The 13713-nt window shown below is 56.2% G+C and overlaps 1 protein-coding gene across 11 annotated transcripts in view; it reads left to right on the top strand.

Moving 5' to 3' along the window:
- The window catches only part of MARK2 (microtubule affinity regulating kinase 2), a 111249-nt gene that overhangs the window by 75381 nt on the left and 22155 nt on the right, over positions 1–13713 (top strand). For all 11 annotated transcript variants that reach the window (XM_050960527.1, XM_050960525.1, XM_050960523.1 and 8 more), the window contains exon 3: positions 3980–4033. In XM_050960527.1, the coding sequence (XP_050816484.1) occupies positions 3980–4033 (54 nt within the window). The remainder of the gene's footprint in view (positions 1–3979; positions 4034–13713) is intronic.

Genomic DNA, 13713 nt, shown 5'->3' with positions numbered 1-13713 from the left:
CTGCGCCACATCTGGGGGAGGTTGCCCCCTCTGACAAATGGGCAAGCTGAACCACCAGGGGAGGCAGAACCCGGGGCTCCTCACTCACTGGTATGTCTATACTGCAGTTAAAAACCCGCAGCTGGCCCATGCAGGGCTCAGGCTAAAGGACTGTTTAACTGCAGGGTAGACGTTCAGACTCAGGCTGTAGTCTAGGCTGTCTGTGGGATGGGAAGATCCCAGAGGTCAAAGCCCGAACATCTACACTGCATTTAATCAGCTCATTAGCCCAAGCTAAGTCAGCTGGCACAGGCCAGCCAAGGTGGCTAACTGCAGTGTAGACATACCCTCTCAGCCCTGCACTTGAATCGCCATGTTGTGCTCCCAGCTGCTTGGAGCGCTTTGTAAGCCTGTGAGGTCTCCAACCCGGAACAAGCGTGTGCGCTCGGAAGTGCCAAGTACCGATTGTTGCCAAGCTTCCAGGCGCCCAGCCCAAGCTCCCACTCCCCGCAGCAGATGGCACCAGATGCACCCCAGCACGTGGATCTGTTGCAGCCGCTTGGGCCGTTACAGAGGCAGCCCTGAATCCTAGCCAGGGGCCAGGCAGGCTTATCCCACTGCCTTAAAGCCTTGTGTGCTTGTGGGAATGTGCTAGAATCCTGCTCTGCTCCGAAGGGCTGCAAGTGGGTGGAAGAACCCAGCCTTGTGTCTGCCTGGCTTTCCCATCCCGCCCCTCCAGGACAGGCACTGCAGGCTGGGTGGGGGATGACTAAGCCTGGCTGCTCCTGCAGCATTCCCCCTACCTGACCCCACCCCCGCCACTGCTCAAGGGGTTGTCCAGCCTTGGGAAGGGCCCTGGGGGCAGAGTGGGGTGAACAAACTGGGGATTGATCTTGGCCCCTTACAGGGCGGGGCCCCAGTCTCTGAGCAGCTCAGCCAGGCAGTTCTCCACACCAGGAGTCGGGGCAGGTGCCATTGTTTCCTCTTCTTTGGGGAGGGGTGTGCGTGTTCGTTTATGGGGCACACGTACTTTTCACAGCAACAGAGCAGGCCCCATCCCATCATGTTTTCCCCAGGATAGGGAGCAAACAGAACCCAGCAGCTCATGGGTGGTTCTGCTTCCCTCCTGCCCCTCCTACAGCAGCTCTGCTTGGCTGTCTCTCTTGAGAATGGTTCCAGGGGGAAGGGGCAGCCAGTCAGATGGGGGCATTTTCCTCTTCAGACTCCCAGGAGGGTGCAAAATACTAGAGAAGTGGTGGATCAGCTGGAGTCAGTTTCCCATGGGCTCAGAGGCAGGGGCAGGGCTTGGGCGAGCGTCCTTTCCCCACCCCCCAGCTCTGTAGGCTGTAAATAAGTGGTGGCAGTGTGGAAATACCGGTTTGTTCACAGTGCCCTGCTGTTTGCACAGGCTGAAGAAGCCAGTTATCTCCAGCCTGAAGCCTATGCCTGTTTCCGAACAGCTCTTGTAGCAGTTGTCACTGCTAAGGCTGCACTTGTGGGGCATCTGTGTTTGCAGCCTGCCCCTGCCTATGCTGCAGCCCAGAGCCCTGGGTTTGGCGCTCAGTTAACACCAGCCTAGCTTACCTGCCCCCTCCAGCTACCAGAGTAGGGTCTGTGTGAGGGGCACTAAGGGGCTTCCACTGGGTGGTGGTGGTGAATAGTTCCTGAAGGGGGGACTGCCGAAAGAGGAGGGGTTTTCTCATTCCAATTGATGGGCCCAACTGGAAGCCAGGAAGGCGTGGGTCTGAGAGGGCATTAATGGCAACTCCCCTGGCTCTGAAGAGGCCCCCCCACCACCACCACCACAAACACTTCAGCACATGCTGTCTCCTAGCATTAACCCCTGTCCAGACAGGTGGGAGGGATTGACCCAGGTGAGCACTGCAGTTAGGGTACTATGAGACCTAGCTGGGTTCCCCCTTTTGAGCCACATCCATCCCTGGGAGTCAGCGCAGGATCGTCCCCAATGCCTTGTCTGTGTCCTGACCCACGGGGCTCCCGCTACGTCCCCTGGGAAAGTTTCACAGCCCAACAGATCTGGCTCCCAGCAGGTTTTAGCCTCTTCTTTGGCCTGTTTTAATCCCCTCACATCCGACCCATCATTTGACCCTCTCTCCCTTTGCCATAATGCCCTTCAACACCCGTGATCAAACAACTGCCTCCCCCATCCAGCCCTGGCTTAGCCTGTTGGTTCTCCACCTAACCCCTCCAGCCCTTTGTGTCTCCACTGAACTCTGGCCTCGGGGAAGAGTTAAAGGGGCCTGGCAGGGCAGCGGGCTGTGGTGCTGCTAGGCTAGCTGGGTTTTTACAGCTGCACTGAGGCTCTACTATTGTGTGTTTCCCTAGCTCTGAGGGGAGTGGGGAGAGGAGGCAGCAAGCTGCTATTCCTCCCTGCCTTGCACGCAGCAGAGGATTTAGGATCCAAGGGAGGATGAAGTGTTGGGGTAGGTTTGCTGACTGAGCCGCTGGAGGAAAATGGGGATCGCATTACCATGGGGGTCCTGGTTGACTGAAGTGGTAGCTGGCTGTCCCTTCCCTGGATTGTAGCTCAATGGGGCTCGGGGAGCTATAGCTCCCTTTTGGGAGACTTGTATTTTCCTGACACGCTGGCTTGCAGTGGGGCTGCTGTACTCAGTGGCTCCTCATAGCCAGTGGTGTGTTTGCTGTAAAGACGTTAGAAGCCATAGGGCAGGGTTCGGCAACCTTTCAGAAGTGCTGTGCCGAGTCTTCATTTATTCACTCTGATTTAAGGTTTCACGTGCCAGTAATGCATTTTAATGTTTTTAGAAGGTCTCTTTGTATAAGTCTATAATATATAACTAAACTATTGTGGTATATAAAGTAAATAAGGTTTTTTAAAAATGTTTAAGAAACTTCATTTAAAATTAAATTAAAATGCAGAGTCCCCTGGATCGGGGGCCAGGACCCAGGCAGTGTAAGTGCCGCTGAAAATCAGCTCACGTGCCGCCTTCAGCACACATGCCATAGGTTGCCTACCCCGCCATAGGGCTTAGTGCCCATGAGAAAGGGTTTAAACAACATCTGTCCTCTGCCAGGGCCCAGTGGACTCCAGATTAGCATCATGACCGAGGGCGATACCTGCTGAAACTCTTCCATGTGTCTTGCCTTTCCTGGTCCTACTGGGTCTTGGGGAAGGGGTGCGGGGGGGGTTTCTGTCTCAGTGCTTATGTATGCACCAGGTTGCCTTAGACTGATTTAGCTTCAGCCATTTCTAAATGGATCTAAGGCTCCACACAGGGGATGAGTGCAAGTTGGGGAGTGTGTATGTGGACAAAGTCTTGGCAGGAGTGACAGGTGGGGCAACAAGGGCCTGTCAAGCAGTGAAAGCCAAGCTTGGGTACCTCAGGGAAGGTGGAAATACCTTCCCCATCATCCTCACTGAGTGCCATCCCCCTGTTGTGGGTTACTGGGCCAAGCCAGCTAATCCTAGCCCAGCTTGCTGGCCTCTCTGGAGCGCTCTACCACACACTGCTCGCAGAACCTGCAGCTGTGCTAGTTCTCTGCCACCTGTGAGATTAACCAGCAGGTCTGGGCTCTTCATTTGGCTCTCTCAAAAGGCTCCAAGTTGAACACAGTTTGCTGCAGGTTCCCTGCCCGATTCCAGGAACCTGCCACGTGTTTCAGTGTGACACAGTCACTGCTTCGCACCCAATTGGTTCAAGTCCTCAAGCCAGGATGAAGAATGGCCCCCACAGTCGGCCTGACACATACTGGCCTACAATCTGAGTTTTCTCAAGGCTGTAAATTGCCCGCTGGCCTGCTGCCATCCTTGTGCTGGGCCCCGCTGAGGAGCTCGGTGGAACAGAGACGCATTGTCATTAACCAGGGCGGCAGAGGCAGCAGCGAACAGCCAGCCTGAGGGTTGTCGGGGCCTCCATCCTTGTTTGCACCTGCCTAGGATTCTCCCCTGGGCATGTTCTGCTCCAGCTTGTCCAACACTACGGGAGAGATAACTGTGCTCCTCTCTCACCCCATCCAGGTGGCTGTGAAAATCATTGACAAGACACAGCTCAACTCATCAAGCCTGCAGAAGGTAAGGGCCCTGCTTCTGCTGTGTTCAGACTGTGGGCATAGCACCCTGACAGTAGGAGGTGCTCTAAGTACTGCCTCCCCCCTACCACCATGTTCACTGTCATGGTGATGCTCTGAATTAAACAGAGTAAAATTTCTGCCCAGCTGCTCGTGCTGTGTTCTGAGCCCTGCACTGTCCAACTACCTGCCTGCATGGGGGATTGGGAGCATGGGGGTCCCTGGGACAAGTTCCAGGGGTTCAGTTTGCCAGCATAACTGGCAAGGTGTGTTGTACTTCTGCTCTAACTATTGGACTTGGGAGCTAGGGCTTGTGGGTTTTGTTCCCAGCTCTGGGAAGGGAGTGGGGTCTAGTGGGTTACAGGGGGGTGACTGGGAGCCAGGACTCCTGGGTTTTACTCCCAGCTCCGACCTTCTCTGCCTAAGTAGAATGGGAGAGACTACATGTTGCCTACCTTCGTGAAGTACTGGCTGAGTGACACCACAGAACTGTGCCCCATAAGGTCAAAGCTAAGCAATGGGGTGCCCAGTGCTCCATCCTGCTGAGGGCTGGAGTCAGCCTTGCCATGACACCAGGGAGTCATGATGTGTCATTAATGGGGTCCCTATAGTGGTGTGGCGGGGGGTGAATGTCCATGGGCACAGAATGTCCCACCCCAGGAGCTTGACCCTGTGCCTATCCCCCCCTGAAAGGAATACAGCTCTGCTTGTGGGAAGTGAGTGGAGCAGGGAGCCCATGACAGCTGATCCCTTCAGTGCGCTCTGGGGGGTGACTGCTCCTCTTGACCGCTTGGCAGATAACCCCCAGCTCCTGCAGGAGTCGGGCTCCAATGGTCGAGGCTGTCACCAATCCTTGCCCGCATGGGTCACCAGAAGGCCATGCAGGAGGTGCAGCACTCCTGTGCCCAGACTGCTCCATGTTCTGTTTGACTCAGATCCTGACACCAGCAGCCCTGCATGGCTTGGCAGCTGCTAATGCAGCCTTGTCAACAGAGCCTGAGCAAAGCGGCTGAACTGGCAGCTGCTGCAGCTTTCAGGGCATGTAAACACCCAGGGAGGGACTGGCACAGGGCCTGGACCATGAGGCCTCTTCTATCCCATTTCCGCCCATGTCAGGATGCGTCTCCTAGAGCCAGCTTGCCTCAGTGGTCCCCACTACCTCCTGGTGTGTCCCTCCCCACTGAGATGTAGGTCTCCGTTATCTTCATCAGGCCTTCATTCCACTTCCCAGCACCACCTCTGGTTATACTAAGCCCCCTGCCACGGGCTGGGTCCCGCTGGAGTGGAGGATGCGGAGCCCCTCGCTGGATGGGCCCTGTTGCCAGAGGAATGCCAGCCCTAGGTACAGCGGAGGCTTCCCCCATCGAGGCTTGAATAAAGGGAGCTGGGAGATGTGTGCTCAGGAGCTTTCCAGCTACCCCCCAGCCTCCTGCCTTGTGAGACCAGGCATATGGCCCAGGTGAGCTGTGTGCTGCTCCATAATGCACCTGGACAGCTGTGCAGGAGTGATCCCTGCCATCTCCTGCCCCTATGAACATTGGTCCCTGGATTCTCCAGCTCAAGGCATAAGCATGTGGCGCCTTCCCCCAGGAAGCCAGAGCACCCTGCAGAGGAATCCCTTCCCCCTGCCCCATTCTAAAGCCAGCCATAGCAACCGTCGCATCCCTGGCAACCAGCACAGAGCTGCGCCCACCTCCAGAATCAGCCTCTCCAGCTCATAGGCTCTGGGCTCTGCTTTGGGTACATACTGGGAGGGGGTGTGTAGTGGGTGAGGGTGAGCTCAGCCCTGGGCCTCATGCATGGGTGCAGGCGCTTCATTTAACCCCTCCCTGCCCAGTGTATTTCCAAGTCACAAGGCAGTTTGGTGCACTGGGCCTGGCCTCAGCCCTGTTGGGGTGAAGCTCTCTTTCCTGGGGGTTTCTCACCACCCCAGCTTCTCACTGCCTTATTGTTTACTATGGTGTCCTGTAGGGGACTCTGATAGATCAGAGCCCTACTGCGCCAGGCACCGTACAAACTCATGATGGACACAGTCCCTGCCCCAGAGAGGTTACTCAGGCTGTAGTCTAGGCTGTCTGTGGGATGGGAAGATCCCAGAGGTCAAAGCCCGAACATCTACACTGCATTTAATCAGCTCATTAGCCCAAGCTAAGTCAGCTGGCACAGGCCAGCCAAGGCTAAGCACAAAGCCTCATGCCTGACCCTGGGGAGCAGCTGTGTGTTGAGCAGTGGCTTATGGGATGTGCAGAGGGGAGCTCTCCTATCGTGGCATAGTGGGTAACGCGTCAGGCTTCTGGTGCAATATCAGGGCACGCACCTGTGGCTTTTGGTGCCCTGACTGCTTTTCTCTGGAGCTCTGAAGAGAGACGTGCCTTGTCCTGCTGGAAGGCTCTGTCCAGGTTCGCGAGCCGGCACGGAAGGGATGCCCTCGCTGACTAGTCTCAATGAGGGTTGCACCACTGCAACCACTTAGTCTCTTCAAAGTGGCTGGTGGAGGCATCCCTGTGGCCATGAGCGGAGAGCGGAACTGATCCCTTCCTGTTTCTCTCGGCGATGTTTGGCCCAAGCTATCCCTAACTCCTTGGCTGTACCCCAGCCCCAGATGGAGGTGGGGATGACAGAGGGTTGCTGGAGGAAAAGCCTTTTGCTGTAAAGCCTCAGTAGAGTCCCTTCCAAGAGCAGGACATTGGGGAATAATGCCTACAAAGAGGCTTGCTGCTATCTTAGACTGCAGCTCTGTGGGTGACCAAAATCTAGTGAGCACTGGCTCACCTGTGGCCCAGATTAGATGGGAGCGAGCACAGCTCTTTGGGGAGCAGAGAGCCGTGTGTTCTAGATCATCAGTGTCCCGGGCTAGCCGGGAGCCACGCAGATCTCTGGGAGCCGTGTGTTCTAGCTCACCGGTGTCCCGGGCTAGCCGGGAGCCACGCAGATCTCTGGGAGCAGTGTGTTCTAGCTCACCGGTGTCCCGGGCTAGCCGGGAGCCACGCAGATCTCTGGGAGCAGTGTGTTCTAGCTCACCGGTGTTCTGGGCTAGCCGGGAGCCAGCGCAGATCTCTGGGAGCAGTGTGTTCTTCTTCGAGTGATTGTTCATATCCATTCCAGTTAGGTGTGCGCACGCCGCGTGCACGTTCGTCGGAAGACTTTTTACCGTAGCAACACTCGGTGGGTCGGCTGGGCGCCCCCTGGAGTGGCACCGCTATAGCACCGGATATATACCCCAGCCGACCCAGCCACCCTTCAGTTCCTTCTTACCGCCCGTGTCTGTCGTTGGAACAGTGGAGCGTGGCTTAGCTGACCTCCACTTCCCTAGCTACTCGTAGTTCTCGTTCATTATCGTGTATATAGTTATAATCCTTTTTTATATATATATCTTTTGGGCTCACCGGGTTTCAAACCGTGCTCGGCCTGCCACAAGCCGATGCCGACAGGAGATCCGCACGACTCCTGTTTGAAGTGCCTCAGGGAATCGCACTTGACAGCTAAGTGCCCCATTTGCAAGGCTTTCAAGCTGAGAACAAAAAAGGAGCTGGACATCAGGCTTAAGCAGCTCCTCATGGAGACGGCCCTCACCCCTCCACTTTCGGCACCAAGCGCTGGTCAGTCGGTGAGCAGAAGCACCTCCGTGGCACCGGACTGCACCGGTACGCCCAAGGACTTATGGCACAGAACGTCGCCAGCACTGAAGTCGGCTCAACGATGCTCCCTCTCCCCGAGGTTGAGAGAGGCAAAGACTCCTGCTGCTTCTGCACTGACCTCACCGCAGCCAAAGAGTACGCCTATGTCGGACCGCCCGGCGCTGACACCCGCTGCGGCACCAACTAAATCAGCACTGTCGATTCTGGTCCCACAGGGGCCATCGAGTCCGGTGCCTGTTAGCTCCCCGGCGCGTGCCGCGGTAGAGCGCACCATGCTGTCCACGCCAGAGGTGTTCTCAGTGGCGAGGGACCTGATCGCCGTGACAGACTTGGCACAAGGCTTCTCCACTCCTCCATGGCCATCCAGGCATACGTCTGTGTCCTCCCACGCGGACAGCTACTATGGCCAAGACCGCAATTCCGATGTGCTCACCGGAGTGTTTCAAGAAGCCCGGTCTCAGGACCCAGGACCTCACCAGTGGTCCTTTTGGACACTTCGGGCGTACCACCAGGCCCAAGGTGCCCCGCTAGTTCCAGCCCGATCCGCTTCATCAGAGCACTGAGCACCAGAGGCCACAGTTAGTCGTCGTCCTCCACCCGGGACGGAGGAACCATTACTCCACCCACCGGGTTCCCTGGTGTCCCTGGAGCAGGAACCGCTGCAGGAGCAAGAGGCCATACAAGACCCGCTCGTCCCCAGCGTTTCATCTTCTTCCTCTCCAGATGAGGCAGTGGCAGGGACTTCCTCCTCGGGGCCGCCTCCAATAGACCTAAGAGCCCATCAGGACCTCCTCAGGAGAGTGGCATTCAACATGAACCTCCAGGTGGAGGAGGTCCTGGAGGTCGAGGACCCTGTAGTGAGCATCCTGTCGGCAGATGCCCCCACTAGGGTGGCTTTGCCCTTTATCAGGACCATCCAGGCTAATGCAGACACCTTATGGCAGTCCCCAGCCTCCATCCCCCCCTACAGCAAAGGGGGTCAAGTGCAAATACATGGTACCCTCTCGGGGGTACGAGTATGTATATGTCCTCCCTCCTCGCTGGCTGTCCAATCAGTCAACGAGAGAGAGCGCCATGGCCAACAGGCGCCAGCCCCAAAGTCAAAGGAGGCTAGGCGAATGGACCTACTCGGCCGCAAGGTGTATTCGACAGGCACCCTACAGCTCCGAGTGGCAAATCAGCAGGCTCTACTGAGCTGTTATAGCTACAACACTTGGACAGAGGTGGGTAGATATACAGAGCTATTCCCCCTGGACTCCTGACAGGAATTCGCTGCATTCCTAGAGAAGGGGAAAAAGGTGGCCAGAACCTCCCTCCAGGCTTCTCTAGATGCAGCCGACTTGGCAGCCAGAACTCTGGCCTCCGGTATCACCATGAGACGCATCTCATGGCTACAGGTGTCCAACTTACCACCTGAATTACAATATACCATCCAGGACTTACCCTTCGACGGTAAGGGTCTGTTCTCGGAGAAGACTGACCCCAGGCTACAGAGCTTTAAAGACAACAGGGTCATCGTGCGCTCCTTGGGCATGCATGCACCTGTGACCCAATGCAGACCTTTCCGTCCCCAGACTCACCGCCCGTACTTTGTGCCCAGACACAGACAAGACTTTAGTAGATGGCGCGGGCAGGGTGGCTGTAGACGCCAGTCAGGACCCCAAGAGACCCAAAACCACGGCTCCTCAAAACCACCAGCGGGGCCTAAGTCTACCTTTTTGAAGGTACGCCCGAGGACGACTTACCAGTTTCAGGACAGGATCCTTTTCCTCCCTTCTCCAACCGCCTCTCCTACTTCCTCCCACCGTTGTCCCAATTGACCTCAGACCTATGGGTCCTATGCATTGTGAAACAAGGATACCACTTCCAATTTGTTTCATCCCCGCCTTCCCACCTTCCCACCCAGTCCCTCTTCAGGGACCCCTTTCATAAGCAGTTCCTCCTACAAGAGGTGCAGACGCTCCTCACCACAGGAGCAATAGAGGAGGTGCCACAAAACGAGAAGGGCAAAGGGTTTTACTCCCGGTACTTTCTGATCCCCAGGTCGAAAGGAGGCCTCAGGCCCATCCTAGACCTGCGAGGCCTCAACAAGTTCATGATAAAGTTGAAGTTCCGCATGGTCTCCCTAGAGACCATTATCCCGTCCTTGGATCCTGGAGACCGGTATGCTGCCCTCGATATGAAGGACGCGTACTTTCACATCACCATTTTACCTCCACACAGGAAGTACCTTCGCTTTGTAGCCAACCACCAGCACTTCCAGTTCACGGTGCTCCCCTTTGGCCTTTCCGCGGCCCCAAGGGTGTTTACAAAGTGCATGGCCGTAGTCGCCACACACATCCGCCGACGTCGGATAAACGTATTCCCGTATCTGGACGACTGGCTCATCAGAGGGACCTCCGAGACACAGGTCAGACAGCATATAGACATTGTCAGGGACCTATTCACACGCTTAGGCCTGATGCTCAATGTGGAGAAATCCACACTGGTCCCCACACAAAGGCTAGACTTTATAGGAGCTACCCTGGACTCCAATCTAGCCAAGGCCTGCCTACCCTAGCCGCGATTCCGCCTCCGACCCCTCCAAACGTAGTTCAACTTGGTCTACCGTCTGGGCAGGGACCCGATAGACACAATAGTCACCATTCCCCGGAGCACCCTACGCTCCCTCGACTGGTGGCTAACACCCTCCCTGGTATGTGCAGGGTTTACCGTTCCATCCGCCACAACCCTCACTGTCCCTGACGATGGACGTGTCATCTCTCAGATGGGGGGCTCACCTCGGACACCTTCATACCCAGGGCCTTTGGTCACCTCAGGAGCTGATGCTTCACATAAATGTCCGAGAGCTGAGAGCGGTCCGCCTGGTATGCCAGACATTCCAGCAGCATCTACACGGCCGTTGTGTCTCAGTGTTTACAGATAACACAACGGCCATGTATTACATCAAAAAACAGGGAGGGACTTGATCTCTCCACCCCCCACCCCCCCCCCCCCCGTCAGGAGACCATCCGACTCTGGGACTTCTGCATAGCCCACTCGATAGACCTGGTGGCATCCTTTCTCCCAGGGGTTCAGAACACTCTAGCGGATCAGCTGAGCAGATCCTTCCTCTGCCACGAATGGTCGATAAGACCAGATGTTGTTCATTCGGTCTTCCAGAAGTGGGGTTTTCCCCACATAGACCTGTTCGCCTCTCGCACGAACAGGAAATGCCGAGCGTTCTGCTCCTTCCAGAGTCTTTCACCAGGATCAATCTCGGACGCATTCCTCATGTCGTGGAAGCACCGGCTGCTCTATGCCTTCCCTCTGTTCCCGCTGGTTCACAAGGTCCTGATAAAACTCCGCAGGGACAGAGTGCACCTAATCATGATCGCGCCAGCATGGCTGAGACAGCACTGGTACACCACACTGCTCAGCCTGTCCATAGCTAGCCCAATTACCCTGCCACTCCACCCAGACCTCATAACGCAGGACCACGGCAATCTTCACCACCAGGACCTGCAGGCCCTTCACCTCACGGCGTGGCTCCTGCATGGCTAAACAGGTCAGAGTTACGCTGCTCCGCTCCGGTACAGCATATACTCCTGAGTAGCAGAAAGCCTTCTACTCGGTCAACATATCTGGCCAAGTGGAAACGTTTCTCCTGCTGGTGTGAAACGCAGAATACTACTCCCTCTCAGGTCTCGCTCCCCACTATCTTGGACTACCTCTGGTCCCTTAAGCAGCAGGGCCTGGCGATATCGTCTCTGAGGGTGCACTTGGCGGCCATCTCCACATTCCATCCAGGGGAGAGTGGACACTCCATGTTTTCCCATCTTTTAGTTACTAGATTTCTCAAGGGCCTGGAGTTCCTCTATCCCCAGGTACGCTGCCCTGCCCCTACCTGGGACCTCAATCTAGTCCTAAGCAGGCTTATGCTTCCGCCATTTGAGCCGTTGGCAACCTGCTCGCTGCTATTCCTGTCCTGGAAGACAGTTTTCTTAGTAGGCATTACGTCGGCCAGACGAGTCTCCGAGCTTCGAGCGCTAACGGTGGACCCACCGTATACTGTCTTTCACAAGGACAAGGTACAATTGCGACTGTATCCGGCGTTCCTCCCTAAGGTGTTGTCGGCCTTCCATACCAATCAGGACATCTTCCTTCCAGTCTTCTTCCCAAAGCCTCACTCATCCCGGCGGGAACAGCAGTTACACTCCTTAGATGTCCGTAGGGCGCTCGCTTTTTATATCAATCGGAGAAGCCATTCCGGAAATCGCCCCAACTCTTCGTTGCTGTGGCTGGCCAGATGAAAGGCCTACCTGTCTCCTCCCAGAGGATCTCCTCTTGGGTGACGGCGTGCATCCGCACGTGCTATGACCTGGTTCATGTTCCCTCGGGCCATCTCACTGCAGATTCTACCAGAGCTCAGGCTTCATCAGCTGCCTTCCTGGCCCATGTACCAATCCAGGAAATATGTCGCGCGGCTACCTGGTCCTCGGTCCACACCTTTGCTTCGCGCTATGCTCTGGTCCAACAATCTAGAGATGATGCAGCCTTTGGCTCAGCGGTTTTGCACTCTGCCGCATCTCACTCCAATCCCACTGCCTAGGCAAGGCTTGGGAATCACCTAACTGGAATGGATATGAGCAATCACTCGAAGAAGAAAAGACGGTTACTCATCTTTGTAACTGTTGTTCTTCGAGATGTTGCTCATATCCATTCCAAACCCACCCTCCTTCCCCACCGTCGGAGTAGCCGGCAAGAAGGAATTGAAAGGTGGCTGGGTCAGCAGGGGTATGTATCCAGTGCCATAGCGGCACCACTCCAGGGGGCGCCCAGCCGACCCACCGAGTGTTGCTAGGGTAAAAAGTTTTCCGACGAGCGTGCGCGTGCACACCTGACTGGAATGGATATGAGCAACACATCTCGAAGAACAACAGTTACAAAGGTGAGTAACCGTCTTTTCTCAGCTCACCAGTGTCCCGGGCTAGCCGGGAGCAAGCACAGATCTCTGGGAGCAGTGTGTTCTAGCTCACTGGTATCCTGGGCTCAGGGCCAGCTTTAACAAGTGTGGGGCCCAATTCGTACTCACCTGGCGGTGCTCCGGGTCTTCAGCAGCACTTCAGCAGCGGGTCCTTCACTCACTCCGGGTCTTCCGCGGCACTCAAGAACCTGCCGCCGAAGACCCTCAGAGTGCTGCCGGGTGAGTAAAACTAAAAAGGCGCTGGTATGGGGCCCTCTTAGGCACCGGCACGGGGCCTGATTTGGGGGAATCGGCCTAAAGCCGGCGCTGCCCTGGGCTAGCTGGGAGCCAGCACAGATATCTGGGAGCAGTATGTTCTCAGCTCACCAGTGTCCCAGGCTAGCCGGGAGCCACGCAGATCTCTGGGAGCAGCGTGTTCTCAGCTCAGTGGACCATCCGGGAAGCTGTTGAGGATTCTTCAGGGCAAGGGGGGAAGATACGTGTCACTGCATCCTGGCTGGGCAGGAACCCAAGTAGACAGCTCCTCGGTTTCACACCGGGCCATACTCACACCAGTGTGGGGCATTTGTGGATCAAGTGAATCGAAGGGCACCCAGCTAGGAGCTAATAGTCCGGCAGCTGGAGTGACTGGCTCTGTGCAAGCAGCTGTGGCGTCTGAACATCTGGCTGCCAGTTTTCAGTTTAGCTCAGTCTCCAGATGTTTGTTGGGGAGGTATTTATAGCTCTCTCCCATGTATGGTCATTAGGGAGCCCATAGACCGTTTAATTGCTGTGGTTTTGGGACATGGGGAAGGGAGTGGGATGCGTCTGCGCTGCCAGCTGCGGGAGGGAGGGTTCTCCTGGAAATCACTGTCACGTTCCCGCCAGTCACCAAAGGGGAACTGTGATGCAGAAAACAGGGCCTGGGATGGGGCCTCACTTTGTGCCCAGGCCCCAAAGCACTTGCCCACTGCAGCAGGACCTGGGTAAATGCCGCCAGGGTTGTGCCCAGGAGCAGGATAGCACTCAGCATGGCATCCCAAAAGCCTTGGGGTTCTTCCCTGGCAGGAAGGTATCTCCCCCCTCCCCACCCCCGTGGGG

The sequence above is a fragment of the Gopherus flavomarginatus genome, chromosome 6 (genome assembly GCF_025201925.1).
Source record: "Gopherus flavomarginatus isolate rGopFla2 chromosome 6, rGopFla2.mat.asm, whole genome shotgun sequence".
NCBI lineage: Eukaryota > Metazoa > Chordata > Testudines > Testudinidae > Gopherus > Gopherus flavomarginatus.
Note: the sequence above shows the minus strand (reverse complement) of the source record. Positions and strands in the feature narration are given on the sequence as shown.